This window comes from Metarhizium brunneum, chromosome 2 (assembly GCF_013426205.1).
Source record: "Metarhizium brunneum chromosome 2, complete sequence".
In the NCBI taxonomy this organism is placed as follows: Eukaryota; Fungi; Ascomycota; class Sordariomycetes; order Hypocreales; family Clavicipitaceae; genus Metarhizium; species Metarhizium brunneum.
The window spans coordinates 6,196,798-6,220,185 of NC_089423.1; the positions used below are offsets into that span (position 1 = coordinate 6,196,798).

Here is a 23,388-nt window from a genome sequence, read left to right on the forward strand (position 1 = left end):
GGTCAAAACCAGTCACGCAACTCGTCACGGACGCGGTAGAACCCCACGCAGAGTGACTGTTTCTGTCCACTCTGCGCACAAAGCGTCTGCACGTCACGCTAGCAGAAACTATCATGGACCATTTCTTTCTCTCCTGCTTCAGATTATCCACCCCCACGAACGTGGTGGCAAAACCATGCCAAAACGAAAAGGACAACTCGACGATAGCTCGAGACACCTGCTCCGTACTCCGTAGTCATGACGGAGTTGAGCTAAAAAGGCTCTGACCATTTCCGCCGATTCCAGCGCGCAACTAGCCCAGAGTCGTCAATTGGTCTAGTCCTTTCGGGGTCCCGAAGCCACCCTTTATTCTTCCCCTGCTTCCCCACGTCAAAAAAGTGTGGGCTTCAAAAAAACAGACATGGATGCTTTCTTCTACAGCACTTTCCATGGAAACCGTACGTTCTCTACTATGCACTACTACTAGTATCAATGCCGAAACTAACCTCCAGTTGGGAGCTTGCACGACAGAAACCGTCCAAGGGCGTGGATTAAACAAGGAACGGCAGTTCACGCGAGCGCCTATCCTGATGCGTTAATCCCCTGTTCTAAACCATGCCCTTCATCGGCGGCGGAATCGATCGAATGCCCAAGCTTTCCTTCGGGGGGTCATGAATTGAGACGCGGGCTCTCATTCATGATTCATCGTTGTGCTTGGGAGCTCCAGTGACCAGAACGTATATTGTGTCTGGTCGTTTCGGCACATCATGAGTTCCAGTTAACCCCCCACATCTGTCGCGGTGTCAATATAGATGCATGTACGATGATAGGCCCTGTATCGTATTAGAGTTGGCACTGATGGCAGCGCCAAGGGGCGAAAAAAGTTTAATCAACCCGCTGGCGTCGGCGTCTAGGCAAGCATTGCAGTTCGAAGGCGTGAACGATGCACCCCCGGCGAATCTGGCCATGGGTGGTGGTTGGCCCGTCTTGGCGCTGTCAGATCAGATTGCCGGGCTCAACTGCTTCCAGGGGGCAGTTAGTCGTCTGGGTCATCATGGACAACAACATCTCCGTCCAATGCGTGGAATGCAGAAATGGTTTGCAATACAATGATGCGGTCCCTCGTCACTCAATTCCGGGCACTTTCAAGTCACATGGGGCCAAGATGATGAATATCAAGTCGAAGCACAGAGGCTCATTAGCATTACCCAGATAACTGGTTGTTTTATTTCGAGCGAGTACACGACCCCTCAGTAAAAGGGGATTTTTAAAGACCCATCCACAGTATTTTGCAATATGCTTCATCCTTGACAGCGGTCCCCAGGATGTATACACATCTCCCATTAGCTTGATCCCGTGATACTTCAAGGTCCACCTTTGATCGTGTCACCCAGATCCCCGCGGATGAAGCTTCTTAGAGAGCCAGGGCACCGATGGCGAGCATGGCAAGGCCGCCAATGGGGGCGAGGCCAGCGGCACCAGCGGTGACGGGAGTAGACGGGGCGGGAGGAGCGGTGCCGTTGGAGGCAGGGCTGGAAGGGGTGGCAGGGCAGGGCTGGCTGGCCATGGTGGCATGGCACTCGGTATCACCAGCGGCCTCGGACTCAGAAGGCTCGGCCATCTCGGTAGGATGAGCCTCAGTCATCTGGGTGGCCATCTCGGTAGGGTCAGCAGCAGAGGAAGCAGCCTCGGAGCTTCCACCGTCGGCATTTCCAGCGCAGAGGTTCGTGGTAGCCGGAAGAACCTTGTCTACGAGTCGGTCCTGTTAGTCATGGTGGTTTTCCATGTCAAGCTTCAGTAGGTAGGACGAAGACATCAAACTTACTGACGGCCGTTTCGGTGCCACATTGTTCAATAACGCAAGGGGTAGCAGCACCCTGGATCGTGGAGAAGTTTTCCTTCTTGCAGATGCACTTCAAGTCGGTCCCTTCGCAGTGGGTGGACAAAACAGCTCTCTGAATGCAGGACAAGGCGCAAGAGGGAATATCACTGATGCTCTGAGCCGAGACCAGGGCGGCCATGGAGATAGCAGCGACAGCAGTGAACTTCATTTTGAAGGTATTGAGAGGGTTTTTTTGAGGTTGGTGGTGTACGAAAACAACGAGTGAATCGAGGATACTAAGCGAATGGATGGATGGAGGAGAGGCAGAGGGGAGGGAACAGATGGGAAACCGGGGACGGGATCGTCTGCTTTAAGTAGATGAAGGACGCAGCCAAGGTCTCTTTCACTTGACAACTGGGGGAGGGAGAGGATACGGCAGAATACTAGAAGCTTTCCATCGGCTTCAATGGCACTTGCATCAAAGGGGCTGGCTCTCCACCAATATCTCTCCAGCCAGCCCGTATTGTACGAGCGGGCTGGGGGCGTCCTCCACACCCCTCCCTCTGTAACTATGTAAGTTACTATGATGCGCATGAAATCTTTGTTTCCGCTCCGGGGTAAAGGCGAGATGGATCATGGCTCCAACTACGGTTGATCGGCCGCTGGCCCCGGGTTTGGGGGAAGAAGGAAGAAGGGGGTGTATGCAGGTAGTGGAGAAGCCATTGAGGTCGGTGTGGAAACGCAAAGCAAAGCAGTGAGGGAGTGACATGATGATGCCCGGCCATGTTGGCTTCTTGCCGGGTGCTGGACTTGGTGGAGGTGATGCTAACTACATCTAATATTGGCGCAGCGTGACCGAGAGAGGCCGACGATCCGGCGAGACGAACACCGGCGAACAAGACAGACCCGGCTTTGGCGTGGCGCAGAAACATACATTCATGCTGGAAACGGAGCTCGGGCAAAACTGGCACTTGCGGAAAGCGATACGCTTCTGTTGTCGTCGCGACATTGGCAGGGTTTGACGGTTGAGGTTCGTTGAGTGAAGAGGGTTACAGCGCGCCGCACTGGATAGAGGGCGGACAGGCTACCGAACTCACGAAACTTGCTTTGCTCATCAAGAATGCGATTTATTGTCGTTGCCCATAGCTTTTCTGCAATGCCACACGGCTCGGGAGCCCAGGCACAGCAGCGGCACGAAGCCGGGAGGGGTTCGAGGCCACGGAGAGGTTTCGAGGAACAAGCTTTCCAAGAAGCCATCGAATGATGCCTATGAACCGTTACAGTCGGCAATGACGGTCGAGAGTAGCCAGATGCGGTCGCTGGATGCAGTTGTATCTACTGGAAGATGACCTGTACATGAATGGATCAAATGCAATGCAACTATCCGCTTGCTGCACACGCCCCCTGGCGCAAGTGCTGTTGAAGTCGATTTTGAACCGTACTTGCTCCCAATCCAGTATCATGCCAATCGGTGCCTTTTGCAGTGGCCAGCCAGCCCGGATGGCGTCTAGTCGATACAACTTCACCTCTTGCACTAGTTGACATGCCCAGTACAGCCATTGCCACAATCTATGCGCGGCTTGGCCGAGACATGCCTGCATCTTCTGGTCAGGTCCATGGAACTCGGCTTCCGCATGTCACGCCCTGGCCATCACATAAGCGGTGCTGCCAGACGGCAAAAAAGTAGCATGCCATGCTGGCCTTTCAGAAATGATGCTACAAGGCGTCCCCAGCTCGCTCCAAGTCAAAGTGTAGAACATCTTGTCCACATTGCTAGCTAGACATGGCCCACGCAATACTACGATCCATGGCATTCCACGACATGCGAGCCCACATGGACCATTGCTAGCTGAAGTTAAAGGGTCTCTTGGAATTCGCGCATCTCTGCAAACATCCCCAAAACATCAGTTGAGGCGCGGCGCTACAGGCAAGTCGTCCAGGAAACACGAATATCACGAGACCTGCTCCGGCGTGCGATACTTGCAAGACAAGAGTATAGTCTAGAGTCTCCCTTTTTCACCCTTGCATTGCCCTCCATGTGCAAAACTGCAGAACCGATGCCCGGCCGAGCCCGCCAACTCCTCTCGAAAAAAAAAAAAGACAAATGGTCAATCCAAACGTCGGCCAAGAAAATATAAACGTGCTCTCCGTTTTGCCTGCTAAAATGAAAAAAAAAAAGGATTCCCAGACCCCCAGCGTCACTTGTTTAAACTATCCCCCCGAACGCCCACGCCTTCAATGACTGATGGACGACCCCTTGCTTGTACGGATATACCCAGCTTGTCCGGAAGATCTCCTCACGCCCATCTTTCGTAGTCGGGAAAGTAACAGCTGTGAATCCTTTCCGCATAGTCAATTATCGTAGGGTAGCTTTGCACAATCTTGGCCGTGGCAGGGGCACTATAAAAAAAAGCGGTTTAGCAAAACGTCCCAGAGGAAGAAATGCTCCAGGCACCAGGACAATTTAAAAAAAAAAAAAAATCCACTCACGCGGTGCAGACCAGAGCGCCAGCAATGAAGCCGTAAAGAGTCGCATCAGCCTCGGTGGGCTCATCACCGCCCAGCACCCAAAACGGCGCGTCGTCGTCGTTTGTCCTTGTCCGCCGGCGACTCGCCGTCTTGACCGACTCCGTCAGCAGGGCGTTGACGCCGTCCCAGGCCTCCTCCGCGAGCAGGCGCACCTCGTCGTCCGCCAGGCGCCCCGTGCCCTGCTGGTACAGGCCGCCGAGGACGGCGCGGCGCGCCAGCCAGCCGGCGACGAGGTGCAGCGGCCACGGCACATGCGCGAGGACGTGGTCGCGCATCTCGGCGTAGTTGTCGCGCCACTTCTCGCGCGCCCCGTAGAAGTAGACCTTGTCCTCGAGCAGGGCGCGGATGGCGAGGTCGTGGGCGCGCTGGGCGGGCGGCAGCCCGGCGTTGAGGTCGGGCAGCGCGCCGGCCGCGACGAGGCTGCGTATGATGAGCGTCGAGTCGCCCGTTGCGACTGGCGCGCCGGAGTCGGGGGCGGCGACCTCGACGTAGGGTATTTTTCCTTTGGGCCCGGACCGGGGAGAGCCCCCGCCCAGGTGGTACGGGACGCGGCCGAAGCGCAGCCTGGCTTCGAGCTTTGTGACGAACGGGGACCAGACGTAGGCGTTGGTGGGCGGCGAGCCGCGGAACACGGTGAGCTGGTGGGCGCTGTCGGGGGAGGGCATGTTTCTCGTAGTCGGGGCGCAATGGTGGTGAGGGCCGTGGCGCGTTGCTCTGGGTGTGAGCGTGTGTCTGTTGGCTTGGTGATCGTGAGGTTGTCGTGGGTGGTTGACTTGGGCCGTTTGCGCGGGGAGCTGCCAGTTGACCAGTTGACGTCACAGGTGCGCGCGGCTGTCAGGTGTCAGCCGCAGCGATGCTTTGACACATGCGTGAAACAGAAATAGTAGTCAGTTAATCTGCAGCCTCAACATAGCTGGTTGACGGATTACGATAAAAAACGCCGTTTTCCCACGTATAAAATTACTCTTCATCACACGTCTTCATAACACGTCTTCATCACACGTTGACCATCTGTTCGGTGACGAATTCCTGGCAAAAACCACCGGTCGACCGCATGCAGGGAAAGCAGGGACTGGACGAGGGTAAAGGGCCGCCACGCCCTGGACCCTGTCGGGCGGATCGCCCGGTTGATGGAACAATGCAATTCCTAAAATTGACTTGTCAGAAAAAGACTCTCGAGGAAACCAAAATATCTGCATTGAGTCATACCGAGGACTTATGCGCTCAAATTCGGTGACAGTCAACCTGTCGGCTATGGCATTTCACAATCTGGTGGGGCAATAGCCGGCGTCAAATACCGTTTCTGACGCAGACAGCTGCACCAACTGCATGTTGCCGATGTGAAAAAACCCCACATTTGCCGTCGCTCCGCCGGGGCAGCCGTTGATCTTGCTTGACTGGGCAGGGGATTGTGTCCCTTTCAAACATGAAATAAATGAGTAAATTCATATGTTTTTTCTTAAAAAAAGATGGCCGAATTGATCGTTTTATTGATACTTTGGAGAGCAGGAAACATGAAGAAAGATGGAAAGGCTGAGCCCGAGTTTGTCTTGAAAGAAACAACATGGCTGCCAAGGCCCCAAGTGTGCGGTTTATGCTTTTCCTGGGTGGGGCAGCAGAGAGCGGGGACGACGAGGCCAAGATACGAGCTCGGTGGGAATATTCTGCGGGAACAGCAGTGCCTCATCTGGGATGAGATGCCAGTGGCTATTATTAATGCAAATTTTAATTTTAACACATCAAACTTGTATATATAAGTAGTGTCCAGAGCCCTGAACGTGGTAGCTTCAACCAGACACATTATCATCTACGCTACTCACCAGTTGACCTTTTACGCTCCCCCTCGTCTTCGATTGAACCCGCAACCATCATCAGCTGAGTGGGAAAAAAAAGGCCCAGGAACAAGGACACAATGGCGAGCAAGTCGTTCAACGTCGGCGTCATCGGCTACGGGTGAGTTCCCAACTCAGCGCCTGAAGCGCCAGAGCTGACAGCGAGGGGCAACGAAGCATGTCGGCCAAGATCTTCCACATCCCCTTCATCGCGACGACGCCGCAGCTCAAGCTTCACAGCATCGTGCAGCGAACCCCGCGAGACGGCAACTCGGCGCCGCAGGACCACCCGTCGGCCAGGCACTACACCGACGCCAAGCAGCTGCTCGCAGACGGCGAGGTGGACGTGGTGGTGGTGACGACGCCGCCCGACACGCACTTTGCGCTCACCAAGGCGGCGCTCGAGGCGGGCAAGCACGTCCTCACCGAGAAGCCGTTTGTGCCCACAGCTGCCGAGGCCGAGCAGCTCATGGCCCTGGCCCGGCAGCGCGGGCGCCTCGTGTGCGTGTACCAGAACCGGCGGTGGGACACGGACTTCCTGGTCGTCAAGCACCTCGTGGCCCACGACGTGGTCGGGCGCGTCGTCGAGCTCGACTCGCACTTTGACCGGTACCGCGCCGCGCCGCCGACCAACTGGAAGGGCGCGCTGGGCATCCCCTCGGGCGGCAGCGCGCTGTTCGACCTGGGCGCCCACCTCGTCGACCAGGCCTACGTGCTGTTCGGCATGCCGCGCGCCGTCCACGGCCGCCTGCTGGCCCAGCGCTCCGGCGCCGCCGACCTGTTCAACCCGGACGCCGTCGCCGCCGAGCTGACCTACCCGGACGGCAAGCTGGTCCACGTCCGCATCAGCTCCCTCAGCGCCGAGACCGACCAGCCGCGCTTCTGGCTGCGCGGCGCCCGGGGCAGCTTCCGCAAGCGCGGCCTCGACCCCCAGGAGGACCGCCTCAAGGCCGGCGTCGCGCCCTCCGCGCCCGGCTTTGGCCGCGAGGACCCGGACTCGATGCGCCTCGTCCTCGTCGGCGAAGACGGCGCCCCCCGCGAGGCCAAGGTGCCCGACCTCGAGCCCGAGACCTACGCCGCCTTCTATGCCGCCTTTGGGAGGGCCCTCGAGACCGGCCGCGACGAGGACCTCCCCGTCAAGCCTTCCGAGGCGCGGGACGTGCTGCGCATCCTCGAGGCCGTGGTGGAGAGCGCAAAGACTGGCAGGGACGTGGTATTTGCTTGAAGACGCGGACGAACACTGCGCGACTTTCAGGGGGCTGATACGCGAGGGGGAAACGCAATAATACTGCTCATCGACCCTACTCCACGTCCGGGCTCTTCTCTGTACATCGTGTGCTGGCCGTCATGCAGTCACACTAAAAAAAAAAAAAGGTCAATGTGCACGAATCAGACTGCCGCCTGGTACCTCTTATTATAGCATCCCGTCCAACCGTACAGTACATGCGTGTATGCTGGTATTTTGATGCAGCCGTTTAGCCAAGACCCTGACCTCTTGCTTCAATTCTAGACCCAAAAAAAAAGTAAAAACTCCAATCCTATTCCAACAATATCTTTTATAAAAATGAAATTCCTCAAGATTCTACAAATTAAACGCCGTAACAGCCATAACCACCAGCCCCACGGTTGTCATCATCGCGCTCAGCTCCTGACCAGCAGCACCCGAGTTCTTGGAGAGGATGGGCTTGCCATAGAGACTCGGCACATACGGCGCGGGCTTCGTCTCGTTGAGCGTCCCATTCCAGCAGTAGTTGGCAAAGCACTGCCTACACTTGTCAGGCACAGCCGTCCTGGTGCGCTCGAAGCTGCGGGCGAGCATAGCGCAGCCGACGCACACGGCCCAGTCGGGGTCGCGCGTGCTGTTGAGCTGCGTGGCTACCGCCCAGCCGTTTTGCACAATGGCGTCGCGCTCGTCCGACTTGATGGCCATTTGAAAGGTGGATATGTTGGACTCGTAGATGTACGGGTAGTTGGGGATGTAGACGATGAGCGGCGACGGCGCGGTGAGGTTGGACGAGTCGCAGCCGAAGAAGGCGGGCCTCGAGTTGAGGCCCAGGTTGACAAAGGTGTCCTTGCCCGGGACGGCGGGGAACCCTGTCCCGTTGGCAACGGAGGGTTGCAGAGAGCGCTCGTAGGTGGCGATGGCGGACGCTCCGTCCGGCCAGCTGCTGTCCGTGTCGGCGGAGGAATCGATTGAAAACACCACGTCGACGCGTCTCTCGCGGAACAGGTGCGGGTGGTAGGGGACGTTTTGCAGATCCTCCCCGCCGTCGACGAGGGTGAGACGGGTCTCGTTGGCGCTGGGATTCTTGGCCGTGTTCCAGCCCTTGAAAGGGTTGGGGGTCCAGTCTGCAATGTCATTGCTCTCGTCGCCCAGGGCATTCAGGAAGGTTGTTAGAGCGTCAACGACGAACTTGGGAATGTCTTCGGGGACGTATCTGCTGTTTCCGTCCTTGATATACATGATAATCTGGTTGAATAAACTGCTCGAGGTGCCCATGATGAACCCGGCATTATCGAAGCCAACAATACACTTTTGGTTGCCGGGAATCGAGCCATTGGTGAAGTTGGAGCCGACATACTGAAGAGGCACGAATCCCTGGAGCGAGGGGTCAAAGGAACCAAACTCCCAGGGGGTGAACTCGTAGATGGTTGAGTTTGACGCGATAATCTTTTGGCCGGGGGCGCGACCGTCGGCAACAATCAAGGGAAGCGGGTTCTTGCCGGATGAGAAGTCCGGGTCGTTTGCGATGGAAGAGTAGGTAAACCCCGGACCGCCGTTGGTGGCATTGATGAGCTGATATGCAAGCATGCGACCCCAGTAATCAGTAATGGACCGATCGAAACCTGCCTTGTCCTTGGCATCCACATCGTCCAGGATCTCGCTGTAATACTGTAGCAGGCTGTATTGCTCGGGACCTGCGGGTTCAGCAAGATCAGCATGTGACTTTGACACATGGAATGACGGGGTCTGAATGTCGTCTTGTCCGCCCTCCCCCCTTACCTTTGAGGATGGAATCGTCAAACTGCCAGATTTGCGGCGCGTTGACGGCGTCCTGGACCGAAGTGAAGTTGTTGGTGTACATGCTGCCCACCAGCCAGCTCCCGCCAGACAGACCAGAGATGTACGTCGCACTCTGAAGCAGGCCGCCCAAGTTGCCCTTTGTCTGACTGCCAGTCGAGCGGCTGTCCCAGGCGGCAACGGCACCGGCACCGTTCAGCATGGCGCGGTAACCGCCTCCGGAGACGGCCAGCCCAATGTTTGGCAGCGCGGTCGGGTCGCTGGCGGCATTCTTGAGGTAGGCATCGCTGTCGAAGTCGGGGATGGCAATGCGCTTCAGGAGCTCGCGGATGGGGGCGACGGTTTCGTTTCGGCGCTTGGGGAGCCATTCCCTCTCCTGGGACGACAAGCCGCCGCCGTCTCGCACTTTCGGGCGGCTCGTGGGACAGTCGACGGGCGACGGCGCATAGCCCTTGGGCGACTGATCGGTGGCGCGTTGGATGAGGGACGTTTGGCGGACGACGACGTCGGCAGAACCCGAGGCATCGTGCTGGCGCGGGAGATCTGGTGCAAGGAGGGCAACGGCGTCAGCAACATGTGACGCATCTCGGGCCAGCGGTTGTGCGGTGGCTGCGCGTCGGGGCATCGAGAAAACACATTGAACCTACCTTGGACAACGGCCGCGGCTACTTGGGCGGGAGCCAGCGCCGTCGCCGCGGCCAGCAGGAGCGACAGTTGACTTCCAATGGCCATTTGTCCCCCGCCGGTGCTGCGCCGCAAAAGTCAATTGAACAGACAGACAGCCCGAGAGGCGACGAGGGAAAAAGAAGACGTCAATGAGAAATGAAAAAGACTGTGACGGGGAAGGGGGAGCGGACAGGCACAGCCAGTGGCAGCGCGAGCAACCTGAGGAATTAATACGACTCGGCTTGATACAAATACTAGTAGTCTGGTGCTCCGTACTCATGCGTAGCCAAGCGGACAAGCTCTAGTGTCTTGGCCGTTTGGTCTTGGCGCCGCTACCTCGATGGAATCGGACTCACTTCTCTGCACCATCCCCGCCTGGTCGTTGACGGACGGATGAGTCGGCCCCAGTTGGCCAGTCGGTTAGTTCAGTCAAACAAGAGCTCAATCAAAAAAAAAAATGACACCTCGATGCAGTCTCCTTGCGTGGCGGAGACTGAGAGAGAGAGAGAGCGAGGCCAGGCTCGGCCTCCGGACATGGCTGGCTGGCTGGCTGGACCAGGGGCTGTTGTAAGATTGATGCCAAAAAAAGGAACATGAAATGCTCCGCTAGTCAAGGATAGGTTATCGAATGCATAAACACAACCAACAAACCATTGTTGCCGATTACTACACAACCACTTGGTCCAGCGGAGGAGGCTATGCACATTGTCTTGGCGACGCAACACACGGACAAAAGACTCGTAACGTCTGTTGCACTTGGCACGTACCAGCCAACGCTTCTGTCTCAGCCCATGACGTACGATGCGCTGGTTTCAAAACACTGGCTGATACGGTGCAACCAGACTTGGCACCGGATTCCCTGTGCCCAAGTAGCTGACATGCTGAGGGCAACTGTCACGAAACATGTGTACAGCAGCTGCAAGTCTACAGCACACACGTATCCATCAGGACGAATCCCTTGTTCGTACTGCCATGGCAGCGAGAGCTGGCGTAGGAAATGCCCATTGCGCACCACGCCAAAAACACTTGACCAGACACTTCGACTGAGTACAGAGTAGTTATTAGGTTGGCCAGTGCCATTTGCTGCATTACCCTTCCCATCCCTGCCGTCAGCCCTTTGCCCAGCCAAACCAATTGCACCGACGTCGAATGGGGTATCAATTTGCGCTGTGAACAAAGTCAACTCGCTATGCCAGACTCCAAACGTACCCAAGCGTCACTACTCAATATGAACCACCGTGCCGTATATAACCCCTGGCGTCGCCGCTTCACGCATCCTCTGATCCCCTAGTCAGAAAACTCATCGCTTGGCGGCTCCCTCCCAAACGGGTGGTTGAATTTCAACAACCCATTCAGTCCGCCTACCCACGGATCATCATCCTCTGTACGGATTATACATGGCACACCGCCATGCCACTCCTCTCCCGGCCCGGCTCTACCAACAAATTCGCCCTCGACGCGAATCTCTGAACCCGGCAAGACACCGGCGCATCGTTTCCCATCAATGTTAAGATCTAGCTCTCGACCTCTATTTTTTGGGCTCATTCGTAGCGTGACTTTGGTATCGAGGGGCAGCACAAGCGATCTGAAGCTCAGACTACACGGGGATATAGGCGTGATGAGGAGTGACTTGACAAGTGGGTGAACTATAGGCCCGCCGGCGCTGAGGCTGTATGCTGTTGAGCCAGTCGGCGTGCTGATGAGGATGCCGTCTGCAATGGTCTCTGTCAAAAAGTGGCCGTTTTGGTATATATCGACAATGGCCAAGTGCGGGTGAGATCCTCTGTGGACGGATATCTCGTTGATGGCACGGAGAGAGGGTGACGGCTCCTGGGTCCCGGCGATGCTGGATTTGTGCTGGTGGGCCAGCGTATCAGACACCTGGTGGTTAATGTTATCCCCCGAGCGATCAAAAATGTCGGCTTTGAGTCGGTGTCGCAGCAAAATCTTGGATGCCCGGCCAACACCCAGGCTCTTTCCGCGCAGCCTCTCCCACCCGGCAACATCAGCCGGGGTGTTGGCCGCCATACGCTCATCCCTCCCGTTGTCTATGGGCACAGCAGCATCCTGCACTGAAGCCACATCACTCCCACTCATGTACATTTCCCTCCATGCCTTCCTATACTCGCTGAAATTCCATTCCCCCAGAAAGCCCAGCGTGCCCATGCTAAAGGACAAGATTGGAGGCACGGAGCCATGCAGTTTGAACAAGCTCGCAGCTCGAAGGACCGTTCCGTCCCCACCAAAGGTGGCGATGACATCGATTTTGCCCGCAGTGTTGGACCGGCTATCGGATACGTAGATGGGGAACGGGAGGTGGTTGCGAATAACGGCCGCAATACGCGGCTCCACGACGAGATTGACGTCTGGGTAGTCTGTGCGAATGTGTTTGGCAAACTTGATGACAGACTCGGTCACATCAGGCGCGTAGAGCTTTTGCACAAGGAGTAGATTCCGAGGTGGCCGCGGCCAATGGAGCGACAACAGCGACGAGCCGGGTTTCGTGCTCTGAAGGTAGCGTGGGAAGGTGCGGTCGGGAAGCTCATTAACGCTATGGACTTGTGCGCTGCGTAGGGGGAGGCTCGTCGAGAAGTTGTGGCGTGAGCTGCATGTTGGTGTTTCTGACGTTGTTCGCCTTCGTGGCAGTGATGCTGGAGCTCTGGGTTGTCCACCGAGACCGGACTGGCGTGTGGAGGCGAGAAGCTCCTGCAGCAGCTGACGCCTGGACATATTCGCCTACCATTGTCTCCCTTTTCAAGAGACAAAGCAAAGGCAGGATCTGGAACTAGCCGCAGTCAACTCCTAGTTTGAACATGCAAACAATGGTGCGCCTCGCGGTGGCGGGATTGCAGTGCTAGGATTTAGCCTTGGAAGGCAGCCAGTTAGGCAAGCTGGTGGTTTACCAGTGGACATTTGCAGCTGGGTGGTTAACTGCGGGGACTGACCGCTTGCCTAATCTTGTCAGGCAACGGCAAGAAAGCTAGCATCGAGGAGGCGCCATTGAATTTAAACCAACAGCCAACATAGTGACACTTCGGGACACGAGAGAGAATATAACACGACTCATTTGCACCTCTTGAGTTCGAATGCACATCACTTGAATCCGTGCGTACCCAGCCTGCTTTCAGCTGAAAGGTAGCCAAGATTCTGTTGGCATACGGAGTACCCCGCTGGCAGATTGACCAGACTGCTTGCGTGGTTGGCTGACGGAACTCGGCGATGGAAGCTCTCTAAATGACAACCTCTGATTGGCCGCCTGCCAGGTCAGCTGAAGCTCTTCAGGACACACGGCCGCCACATGCAATTTTCAGGCAGCTCATGGCCTAAGGAGCGTTGGGACTCGGGCTAGAGGCTGACATGGATCGTCATCGCGTCACATGTGCCGCCGCCTAACATTGAACGACTCCCAACATCAATCTCTTTCTATCTTCACGTCACCAGCACAATTTCTTTGCTCCGCCCAGGCTCTTTCGGGACGTGGCAGGCCAGGTCAGGAGTGTACTGGTCAGTACACCTGACTCTTGCCACGCGATTTAGAGAAGCTTCCAGGCAGTATTCCTAACAGCATATTCACAACACCAGTCGACCGGCATAGAGTAACGCTGGGTCGATCCCGCCACCCGCCCGACAACTTGGGCACCCTGCAAGGTACGCGATTGAGCGAAGCATTTGCATATAGAGCTAGCAGATTCCTTCACTTGAATGCAACTCAATTTTATCCGTCGTCTGCATGAGCTTCCTGTGCATTGCTGCTAACTGTCTCTCGCCACAGAGTTCCATGTCCTTGCCTACTTACTCCGTGCTTATCCGGCCTTTCCGCTCAGACCGCTGTTGCGCCCACACTTTTGCATCTGAAATTCGCTTCACCGCATTGGTGCAGTATCAATCATTTTCAACAGGTCGTCATGCCTGAGTTCGCGGAGAATGACAGCCCGGAGAGCAATGCCCCGACCCCAGAGATTGCTGCAGGGTTCAAGAATGACGAGAAACAGCCAGCCAACTCATCACGGTTTGTCCACCCTTCGGGCAAGAGCGGTCATGGGCTTGGTATGCAAATACTACGGGGCATTGCATTCACCGTTTACTTTACATTTTGCTGCTTTGCGTGAGTATCCTTGTCTCATCCGCCGTGCTGCCGGGGCTCAACGGATTGACCATGGTCGTCTAACGAAACCTTTGGCTTCATAGAATCGTCGTCACTCAAACTATCGGTGCCCCATTGTACTTTATCAACCGCGAGTGGTTTTACGCATACATGGCCATGACAAAGCAGTCCTTTGCACTCACGATTACTGTCATGACTCATATTTGGGGCCCTGCTCTCGTTCGTATTAGCGGTGATGAGTCTGTAGCTGGACAAATTTTGGCCACTCCTGGTGGCGGCGTCGAGTTCAAATTTCCGGAACGCATGGTTATGATTGCAAACCACCAAGTAAGTTGACATGTGGTGATGGTATCACCAGGAGAGATCGCCGCCAGACAGGAGCTAACGCCAGTCGCCGCGCAGATTTACACAGATTGGCTGTACTTGTGGTGGGTTGGTTATGCAAATCGGCCAGGAATGCATGGGCACATCTACATCATTCTCAAAGAATCTCTAAAGTACATACCATTCATAGGAACTGGCATGATGTTTTACGGTTTCATCTACATGTCGAGAAAGATGGCTACGGATCAACCCAGGCTAGCTTATCGATTGAACAAACTCAAGCAGAAGAAGATTGACCCATCGGGCAGGGCTTATTTTGACCCCATGTGGCTTCTTCTGTTCCCGGAAGGCACTAATCTGTCCAGAAATGGCCGGAAAAAGTCTTCTCAGTGGGCAGAAAAGAATGGTCTCAAGGATCCCGATCATGTCATGTTGCCCCGAAGCACAGGCATATTCTTCTGTCTGAATGAGCTGAAGGATACAGTGGATTATGTATACGACTGTACTGTGGCCTATGAAGGAATACCGTAAGTTTGGGTCACTGCCGTCCCTAGGAACAACGAGACAAGACGATACAATTGCTGACGACACTCACACTCAACAGTCGAGGTAAATACGGAGAAGAAATCTTTGGGTTGGCAAGCACATACTTTCAGGGCCGCCCCCCCAAGTCGGTAAATCTGTACTGGCGGCGATTTCGGCTTGCTGACATCCCCCTCAACGACCAGAAGGAATTTGACATCTGGCTTCGGGACCAATGGTATAAGAAGGATGCGTTAATGGAGGAGTATCTCAAAAAGGGCCGTTTCCCAGCCTTGACCGGAGGCAAGACCGAGTATGTTGAGACTGAAGTCAGAACTAGACACCCGTGGGAAATCTTGCAAGTATTCACCGTTATGGGAACCGCTGGGTTGCTGTGGCACAACGTGCGGAAGTTTCTGTCAACAATCGCAGCCAAAGTGGGCACAATGGTATGATGGCTGTGAGATGGGAGTGCGGAGAGGCATTCATGAGTAAACCATTTGGGACACTTGCATAGCTGTGGACAGGTATAAGGCGACGTGGAGGCTGGGCTTCTCTAATTTTGTATACGTTTTCAGAGTCAGGAGTCGGTTTTATGGGCGAGGATGGACGCAGGTCAAGACACTGTGACACTTTTGGAGCGTGGAGCGAGATGGCTGAAATTGTGCGGACTCTCTATTTAGGAGTTGAATGGCGTTTATGAATAGACTCAGCGATTGCATGTCATGAAGATGAATGCAAGATTGTGCATATTCGGAGGCTTCTGCAATGTGCCGAGTTGGCAGTGGTTTCTGCCCTCTATCAGGCAGCTCGAACGGAAATCTTAACAGACTCGAAAATCTAACCTCACTGTCTTGAGAGACCTACGACAGAAGATCTCGCTCGTCTTTGCAGCTATGAAGTCCCTCGATAAGACGCTCTCTGTTAGTCAACTACTCCTTAACCCAATCGCCGGTAATGACGCCGTCTCTCCTACGCAGGTCGGGTCCATCCTTCTCCGCGGGCAAACCTAGTTACGGAATTCTCATCGGTTCAAGAGTCCATCATCAGAGCAAACGGGGCGTGAGAAGAGCCATATCCCGATGCGCAAGCACGTCCGGTGGTGCTGGTAGGCTGTGGAGTCTGACCGCGCCCTTCCAACACATTGATAAGACAACATCTGGACTCCCTCTGTCAAATGAAGAAGCTGCGAAACAATGACTTGCATGTGACCATCAGTTCACCAGCTGCAACAATGCTACCCGCTTCCGCATCGCCAACCACCCTGCTGCTCATCGATATCCAGCAGGGCATGAGGCACGCGACGCACTGGGGCCCAGAGAGAAGCACGCCCGAGTTCGAGTCCAAGGTCGAATCCGTGCTGCACGCCGCTCGCGCGTACAACCAACGCCGGCCAGACAAGCCCGTCCTCATCATCCACGCCCACAACCACTCCGCGAGACTGGCCTCGCCGCTGCACCCGGCGTATGTATTCCCGGACGGCGCAATCGGCGTCGCCCCGATGGCCGTCGCAGCCCCCGTCGCCCCGGAGCCGGTGCTCGTCAAGGACGTCAACTCCGCTTTCATAGGGACTGATCTGGAGGCGCGCTTGAGAGCGTTTAACACGGCGCAGCTGGTCGTCCTGGGGCTGAGCACCGACGAGTGCGTGAGTTCGACTGTGAGAATGGCCGCCAATTTGAAGCTTCTTGAAGGGGATGCTGCGGGGAGCCCGGCCGAGAGCAGGATAGTCTTGTTGAGCGACGCCACGGCCGCCTGGGCCAAGGGCGGGTTCTGCGCCCGAACTATTCATGAGGTTCACCTTGCGAGCTTAAATGGCGAGTTTGCGAGGGTGGAAACGACCGAGGATGCGATCGAGGCCGTCTTGCGTTAGCCGCCCATTCGTCGTGTCGGCTGGCAATGCGGAAAGAAGGCCATCATGGCTATGGCTAGTACCGCCGGGAGCAAGGACATTAAGACCTGGGATGAACCATCGTTTTGCGAGGCTCGCAGCGTGCCAGCTGATTTGAACCACTGGTCGAGTTGGGTATTTTGCGAATCACGCGTTGCAAATACAAGCAGTGGAAATGTGATTTCCAGATATATGGCTATTCTACACTCCTGGTGTATTTTCTCTCGCTACGTGTCTTCAGCTTTCGTAGTTGCTTAACCTGCATGTTTTTTCTCGGCACCCCTCTCTCCGTGGCCGTGGGTGCCTTGAATGCTGGTCGCTGGCTACGTGTATAACGTATCTCATGTTATCATCTTTGAGAATGTCTTTCAATCTAGCACTTCCTAAGAAATCACATCGCCTACTAGCACAAACTTCCTTTACGGCACCGCGTGGTCTTGTCCGCAACCATGATATGTGATCCGGTCTCGTGGATATTCGTTGGATGGAATGTACCTATTAGATCCTGTGTAGTTTTACGACGGAAGTAAAACCAAGCATTGTCACTAATGTTGTGTTGATAACGTAGTTGGAAGTAGCCCCGGTTAGAGAATTTATTGAACTCCGTCGGCTCGTCGGCTCCTTGCTGGGTACTCAACACAGAATCCGAAGTGCTCCATTCTATATGCATGTTAGCGCATGCAATATTTAGAGTTCCATGCAAAAGAGAGCTCGGGACACAATGATCTCGAAACCCAGGAGCAACTATGCTTAGTGTGTATGCTTGATGATCTGCAGACATCAATTTATTGGTTCATTTATACGCTTGACGAGCTGAAGAGATACTGGAATATACAAAACGAAAAGGGTTCCGCTTTTCGGGTCCAGATTCAGTGACATTACATCAAAAGGGGTTGAGACCATTCGACGGAACAATTTGTGGCCTTGTGAAGACTCGGAGTGCAAGACGCCATCTAAAATTCACTCTTTGGGCCGAGGGAAAGACCACCGCCAGTGTTGAAGGTGAGGTAAAGCATGGCTGCTGGTGTTGTATACAGTTCTAATTTCAACAACCCCATGGACCACAGAAAAGCAAAGCAGTGCCTCCAATATGCCGTGTGTTGGTGGCTGAACGAGTGTATTCCCAAGTGTGTCAACTTGGTCGACCGAGGCATCCCATGATGATTGATGGCCCGGTTTTGGTTATTTCGGCGTGATGCCTCGGCAACTATGATATTCTGCCGAAAGGCAAAAACGGCATATAGCCGGTATGGTTTGCTGGGAACAAAGTCGGGGAACAGACACCGGGTATGAGCATGTAGTTGAAGTAGGCTTGGCTTGGTCCTTTGCCATCACGCCAACAGCTCTGGATTGGCTGTGCTTCTTTCAGCCCACAAACTTCAAGCCCATCAAGGTCCTGGACATCCGCTCGATAGGAAATAGGCATCAACTTGGCGTGCATTCGGAAGAAGTAGGGACTGTCTTCCATAAAAATAAATCATCATTCGAGCCTATTGGATTGTGAAATCGCGTTATTGATTCAGGCTGTATCGAGATGGATCTCTTGGACCTCGTTTGTTGGCAGGAAGCAGGTTGGCGTGGCGTTGATATCTAGCAGGTTTTGTGGCAACTTTGAACGCACTAAATACGAGCCAAGTCATGGCCGACTTGCTGCTGTTTGCCTGTGGATTACACCTCGGCATCCTTCCTCACGGAATGCCCCTTTATTGGCTGTCGATTGGACTAACCGAACCCCTCCAAGTGTTCTCAGGAAAGAAAGAGGTGATAGGTGGCGGGACGAGCCTGAGATGGCGTTCCACAGGTTGTCGGATGTGGCAAAGGCCGTGCGAAGGAGGTGTTTAAGAACAAAACGGACGCCGTTCGCTGCTCGTTGATTGAGTTGTGGCTGGTTCCTTTGCTGAAAATGGACGAGTCACGACACCAATGGAAATTTAAGTACCTTGGCAACTTCTTTCCTGTTGTGCGAGGACAACAGTAGTACGTAGCGGTGCACTCTAGAGATCCATGCCAAGCCCCGCCATCTGTTATAGAGCCATGATAGGTTTTGATGGTCTGTTCGGCTGATTTCTAATTGGTGGGACGGAGCCAATCTGGCTCAGGTCCCGATGCGACGGAGAGTGTCCCAAGATGCAGAGAACTGGTGAGATGAAAGAGCGAGAGCGGAGGTTGCAGGCGATGTTGTGAGCTGATTGACGAGAGTTGAAGGTCACTTGCATCACGCCCACTTCAATCGTGCCAACCACGTGTACTAGTCGCCGTTTGCTCCTTCCCACTCAGCATCCCTCATCTCATGGCGAGCTGAGGAAGGTATGACAGGATGGCTGGGGTTGAGACAGGCCAATTAAAATTTAAAGTACTATCAATTGATTCTGCAGGCATCTGGAGCCACTGGACTTTGTTTTTGCCATTCCATACGCCGTACTCCGTACCAAGACTTGTGTCGCATGCCCCGTGCCTTTCCGGTCGCGTACAATGCAAACAATGCACTCGTCAAGAGACCACGAGTCTCGCACAAGCGACTGAGACGCCTTCCCCGCAGCAGGCGGCGCCGGCAAGATCATCGGAGAACACCTTGTCAAGATATTGCCATCCCCGCAAGCCCAGGCCGCCAATTTTTGGCCTCCTCCTGGTCCCGAAACGGCCAACACGCCCGGCGCATCCCAGCAGTTCCAGGCTCAGCGACCCGCTTCCCCGCAACACCTCAACCTACTAGTTTCTGGGGTAGAGCTCTTGGCTTCGCTGTCCGCCACCCCCCCAGCGGATCACCGGCGTGGAGCAAGGGAACGAGGCCGAGCATTCTACAGGTAAATCTCCAATCTCTGAGGTCGGCAGATGGAGTCGCTCGTTCAAATCTGGCGCTCTAGCCATCCCCAGTCCCCACCAAGCAGTGTGCTTGCTAGGAAGCTTATTGAGAAGGTAGTACGGAGTAAGTGCTACGGAGTTGTGCATGCAATGACGGAGTAGCCGCTGACAAGTCCGCAAAGAGTCAACCAGGTCTCCCGTCAGATAATAGCTTTCTCGATCCTCCACCTAAATTATGGATCTAGCGCCAGTGATAGCCTCCAACCTCCTTGCTTGGCTTGGCTATCCACCATTTCAACAGCGAAGGCTGTATTGTTAGTTCCTTGGGTCCTTGATGCCAAAAAGTGCCGAACTAGAGCCGCCAGGAAGTCCGGATAGAAGTTGCCCGTCTTCGCCAGGAATTGCTCGCCAGAGATTTGCCCCTAGCCGTCCCCGCTACTATATATCTTTTACTGCTCGCCCTCATTTCAGTCCCAAAAGTCTTCATAACCATTGCTAAGAAAACTTTGTACTGTTCTGGACCCAGTGGCTTCATGCAATTGCCCGTCTGCGTCATCGCTTTTGTCTAATCAACGGGTACAATAACGGTGAGAGTTTATACTACCGTTCCGCGGGGCTCAACCATGGCATCTCGTCTCGAAGATGCTGAGAAGCACATGGTGGAACACCGGGATCTTGCCAGCGCGTCTAATGAAAAGCTTGAGAGCCAACTTGCAGAGGCCGGTGATGCCGATAGCGACTATGGATTTACAAAAGTTGAGCAGAGGAATATCATTCGCAGAATCGACCGTCGACTGGTTCTTACCGTTGGTTTTATGTACTGCGTTAGTCTTATGGACCGGACCAATATGAGTGCCGCCAACATTGCGGGCATGAGTGTTGAGCTCAAGTTGATCAACAATCGATACGTGAGTTGAAGAACCAATTATTGAATAATAGCAGGAAACATCAAGCACGGCCAGCTAACGCTCTCTAGAACATTGCCAATCTCGTCTTTTTTGTGACGTATATTATTTTCCAGCCCCCGTCCACTATACTTGTGCGAGCAATTGGACCGCGAGTTCACCTTGCAGCAATAACACTTCTTTGGGGGGCCGTCATGATTGGAATGGGGTTCGTCCAGAACTTCTCCCAGCTAGCAGCCCTCAGAGCTGTGCTTGGTCTCTTTGAGGCCGGCTTCTTCCCGAGTTGTGTTTACTTGCTCAGCACTTGGTACACTCGATGTGCGTATTATGGAAATCATATAGACCTCTCAAATAAGGGACCAGAAGAACATGTTACTGACTACAACTATAGATGAGATTGGCAAAAGATACTCGGTATTTTATGTTGTTGGATGCTTAGCATCTGCCTGTTCCGGTATTTTGGCTTACGGCGTAAGTACATGTGCTATGCGATACCAATCATCAAGTTATCGATGGCAGCTAACGTTGCTTCTTCTCAAAGCTTATGCAGCTCAACGGACGGGAAGGCCTCACAGGTTGGCGCTGGATTTTCATCATCGAAGGCGCACTGACTTGTGGCCTGGCGATTGGCTCTTACTGGCTTCTGGTCGACTTCCCAGATTCCACTCGCAAGACTTGGAGCTTCTTAAATTTGCGAGAGCGGCAGTGGATTGTCAGTCGTGTCCAACGTGACAGAGGTGATGCCAAGGTTGAGCCATTCAACCTGGGAAAGTTCCTCCGAGGCGGAACCGACTGGAAGGTTTGGGTTTATGCCATGATCTTCTTCAACACTACGACTATAAGCTATGCTCTTGCTTATACGCTACCAATTATCCTTGTTTCCAATATGGGTTTCTCCGTGGGGGCAGCTCAGTGCCTTGTTGCCCCTCCTTATGCTTTTGCTGGCATCGTCATGTTCACCATGGGCTGGCTTGGAGACAAGCATCGCATTCGTGGACTCATCATTATTGGCAACATGGTACTGTGCCTCATTGGCCTGCCGATAATGGGCTGGCACTCCAAGGCTGCCGTACGATACTTTGGCGTTTTCCTCGTTACAGCCGGCGCCAACAGCAACGTTCCTGCTACGATGTCTTTTCAGGCCAACAATGTGCGTGGCCAGTGGAAGCGAGCCTTTTGCAGTGCCACGCTTGTTGGCTTTGGCGGCATCGGCGGCATTTGTGGCAGTCTTGTGTTCCGAGAGCAGGACAAACTTACTGGTTACAAACCCGGCATGTATGCATGCATCGCCTGTGCGCTTCTCAACGTTATCCTGGTTTGCGTTTGTGATTTGGAGTTTTTCCGACAAAATAAGAAGGCCGACAGAGGCGAGAAGTTGCTGGAGAGCGACGATAGTGTAAGGCCACCCGCCCTATTGCATCTCGATGGTGCGTGAGAGAACCCCAACCCTAACCGTGCACAGGAAACCTCGGCTACCGATTTCAGATATACCTATTAAACCTTTACGACGATATGTCTGCGACTTTGACGCGATTAGTATGCGAGTGTTTAATTGCCTAGGGATTTAGTGCTTTGTAATACATGGTGATTACGATGACAATGGAAATACAATAGTCGCGAGTGACTTGTGTGCTACCCGCCATGCAAACGGATGAATCAATTGTGCGGACCACAAAGGCATAGTGGTCAATCACTCATTGTATCCAAATCAGTTTGTCATTGTTGGCAGAGAGATACAAATAGCTCAAGTTTGGTGAATTTATGGCAGGCAAGATACCAAGTTGAATTTGAGCTTGCCCGATGTACAGCTTGACTTTGCGGTGAAACTGCCCGCAACATGAGTAATCTCGTCTTTCTTTTCGTGCCCCTGGGTGTCGTATTCTTTTGGCTGGCGGCATTTGCTTGCCTGAAGCGCAGTACGCGAGCAGGAAACAGACATGAACGTCTAGACTCGGCCGAGCGGCAGGCCGTGGCTGAGAATGGCTTCAGCAGTTTGGCGAACTCGATAGCGGCTACCGAATCGGAATCGTTGCCAGAAGCAGAACCAGAGACGGAAACAGAAGCGCCACAGCCACCACGTGAAAGGCCAAAGACCACTCACATTGATATTGAGGGAGCCGGAGGCCGGACCCGAGACGGCATTAGACGGGCCATAGGAAACATATTCGATGTAGGGGGGCCGAGATATGCGCCTTTGTATATACATCCTGGTTCATCCGATATGTCGCCGTCGTCGTCGTCTTCTTCTTCTTCACCTTCGCCGTCTTCGCTGGAGTGGCGGCCGTCGTTCTCAACACTGCGGAATCATCTAGCAGGAGTGTTTCGTTCAAGTACTAGTTCCCCAAGGGATGCCGAAGGAACTGCGTTCCGCGGCGAAAGAGTCTCTGAAGAGTCGAATATCATTTTCAACATGTCACTGTGAGCATTCAGAAGATGCGAAGAGAGGAGAGGTTGCGTTACTGTTATAAGTCTGGTGGCTTCGTAAAAGGCGCGTGGGGGTCAGGTTCCGGCTATACGAGTTGGGCGGGAGGTTATGGAAACACAGCTTGGGTGGTTTGGGGAATGGGCAGTGTCAGACTTTATTTTCCCGTGAAGTCGTACATGGACAATTAGCCACGGCCGCGGGGGGGAGACTTGTATTCGAAATTCGGAATGGGCCAGGTGCGGTCCGTAGAAACAATATTGGTACGTGTACGCCGTTACATGTTGACGACGAAAAGGCGCTAGCTGGATGGTGACTGAGCTTATCACCAGGTCTGCTCAAGACATCCCAGGGGTCATATTAAGCTTATCAGAATTAAACGAGAAGGTGGCGAATGAGTTTATTTTGGCACCAAACAATTGGCTGGACGTGTCGGCGACCTCCTGCCGGCCTAGCCGTCGCTTCGCCTGATAACGACACTGGAGACAGCCAAGTCGGCCGGTTTGCTGACCAAAGGATTCCGCTGCAGCCTATTTAAGTATCGAATATTGTTGTCCACGTGTGGTACGG

The 23,388-nt window shown here is 54.3% G+C and overlaps 8 protein-coding genes across 8 annotated transcripts; 4 read left to right on the plus strand and 4 right to left on the minus strand.

Moving 5' to 3' along the window:
- Positions 1–1,393: 1,393 nt before the first annotated feature.
- G6M90_00g048370 (uncharacterized protein) lies at positions 1,394–2,030 on the minus strand (the record flags this gene model as incomplete). Its single annotated transcript, XM_014689466.1, has 2 exons — positions 1,394–1,728; positions 1,805–2,030. 2 exons carry the CDS (start codon positions 2,028–2,030, stop codon positions 1,394–1,396), a joined length of 561 nt encoding a protein of 186 aa, XP_014544952.1.
- Positions 2,031–4,098: 2,068 nt separating this feature from the next.
- Positions 4,099–4,995, minus strand: G6M90_00g048380 (uncharacterized protein; the record flags this gene model as incomplete). Its single annotated transcript, XM_014689467.2, has 2 exons — positions 4,099–4,201; positions 4,292–4,995. The coding sequence occupies 2 exons, from the start codon at positions 4,993–4,995 to the stop codon at positions 4,099–4,101; spliced, it is 807 nt and encodes a 268-aa protein (XP_014544953.2).
- Positions 4,996–6,242: 1,247 nt separating this feature from the next.
- On the plus strand, positions 6,243–7,387 carry G6M90_00g048390 (uncharacterized protein; the record flags this gene model as incomplete). Its single annotated transcript, XM_066130441.1, has 2 exons — positions 6,243–6,283; positions 6,340–7,387. The coding sequence occupies 2 exons, from the start codon at positions 6,243–6,245 to the stop codon at positions 7,385–7,387; spliced, it is 1,089 nt and encodes a 362-aa protein (XP_065986159.1).
- Positions 7,388–7,744: 357 nt separating this feature from the next.
- LYSLP (Lysophospholipase) lies at positions 7,745–9,916 on the minus strand (the record flags this gene model as incomplete). The annotated part of the gene is made up of 3 exons (XM_014689469.2): positions 7,745–9,081; positions 9,167–9,727; positions 9,832–9,916. The coding sequence occupies 3 exons, from the start codon at positions 9,914–9,916 to the stop codon at positions 7,745–7,747; spliced, it is 1,983 nt and encodes a 660-aa protein (XP_014544955.2).
- Positions 9,917–11,137: 1,221 nt separating this feature from the next.
- pos5 (NADH kinase pos5) lies at positions 11,138–12,580 on the minus strand (the record flags this gene model as incomplete). The annotated part of the gene is made up of 1 exon (XM_014689470.1): positions 11,138–12,580. One exon carries the CDS (start codon positions 12,578–12,580, stop codon positions 11,138–11,140), a length of 1,443 nt encoding a protein of 480 aa, XP_014544956.1.
- Positions 12,581–13,755: 1,175 nt separating this feature from the next.
- Positions 13,756–15,256, plus strand: G6M90_00g048420 (uncharacterized protein; the record flags this gene model as incomplete). The annotated part of the gene is made up of 4 exons (XM_014689471.2): positions 13,756–13,955; positions 14,039–14,282; positions 14,358–14,806; positions 14,884–15,256. 4 exons carry the CDS (start codon positions 13,756–13,758, stop codon positions 15,254–15,256), a joined length of 1,266 nt encoding a protein of 421 aa, XP_014544957.2.
- Positions 15,257–16,035: 779 nt separating this feature from the next.
- Positions 16,036–16,671, plus strand: G6M90_00g048430 (uncharacterized protein; the record flags this gene model as incomplete). Its single annotated transcript, XM_014689472.1, has 1 exon — positions 16,036–16,671. The coding sequence occupies one exon, from the start codon at positions 16,036–16,038 to the stop codon at positions 16,669–16,671; it is 636 nt and encodes a 211-aa protein (XP_014544958.1).
- A 3,443-nt stretch (positions 16,672–20,114) lies between these two features.
- Positions 20,115–21,894, plus strand: G6M90_00g048440 (uncharacterized protein; the record flags this gene model as incomplete). Its single annotated transcript, XM_014689473.2, has 5 exons — positions 20,115–20,399; positions 20,468–20,714; positions 20,788–20,867; positions 20,938–21,792; positions 21,859–21,894. The coding sequence occupies 5 exons, from the start codon at positions 20,115–20,117 to the stop codon at positions 21,892–21,894; spliced, it is 1,503 nt and encodes a 500-aa protein (XP_014544959.2).
- Between the last annotated feature and the right edge of the window lie 1,494 nt (positions 21,895–23,388).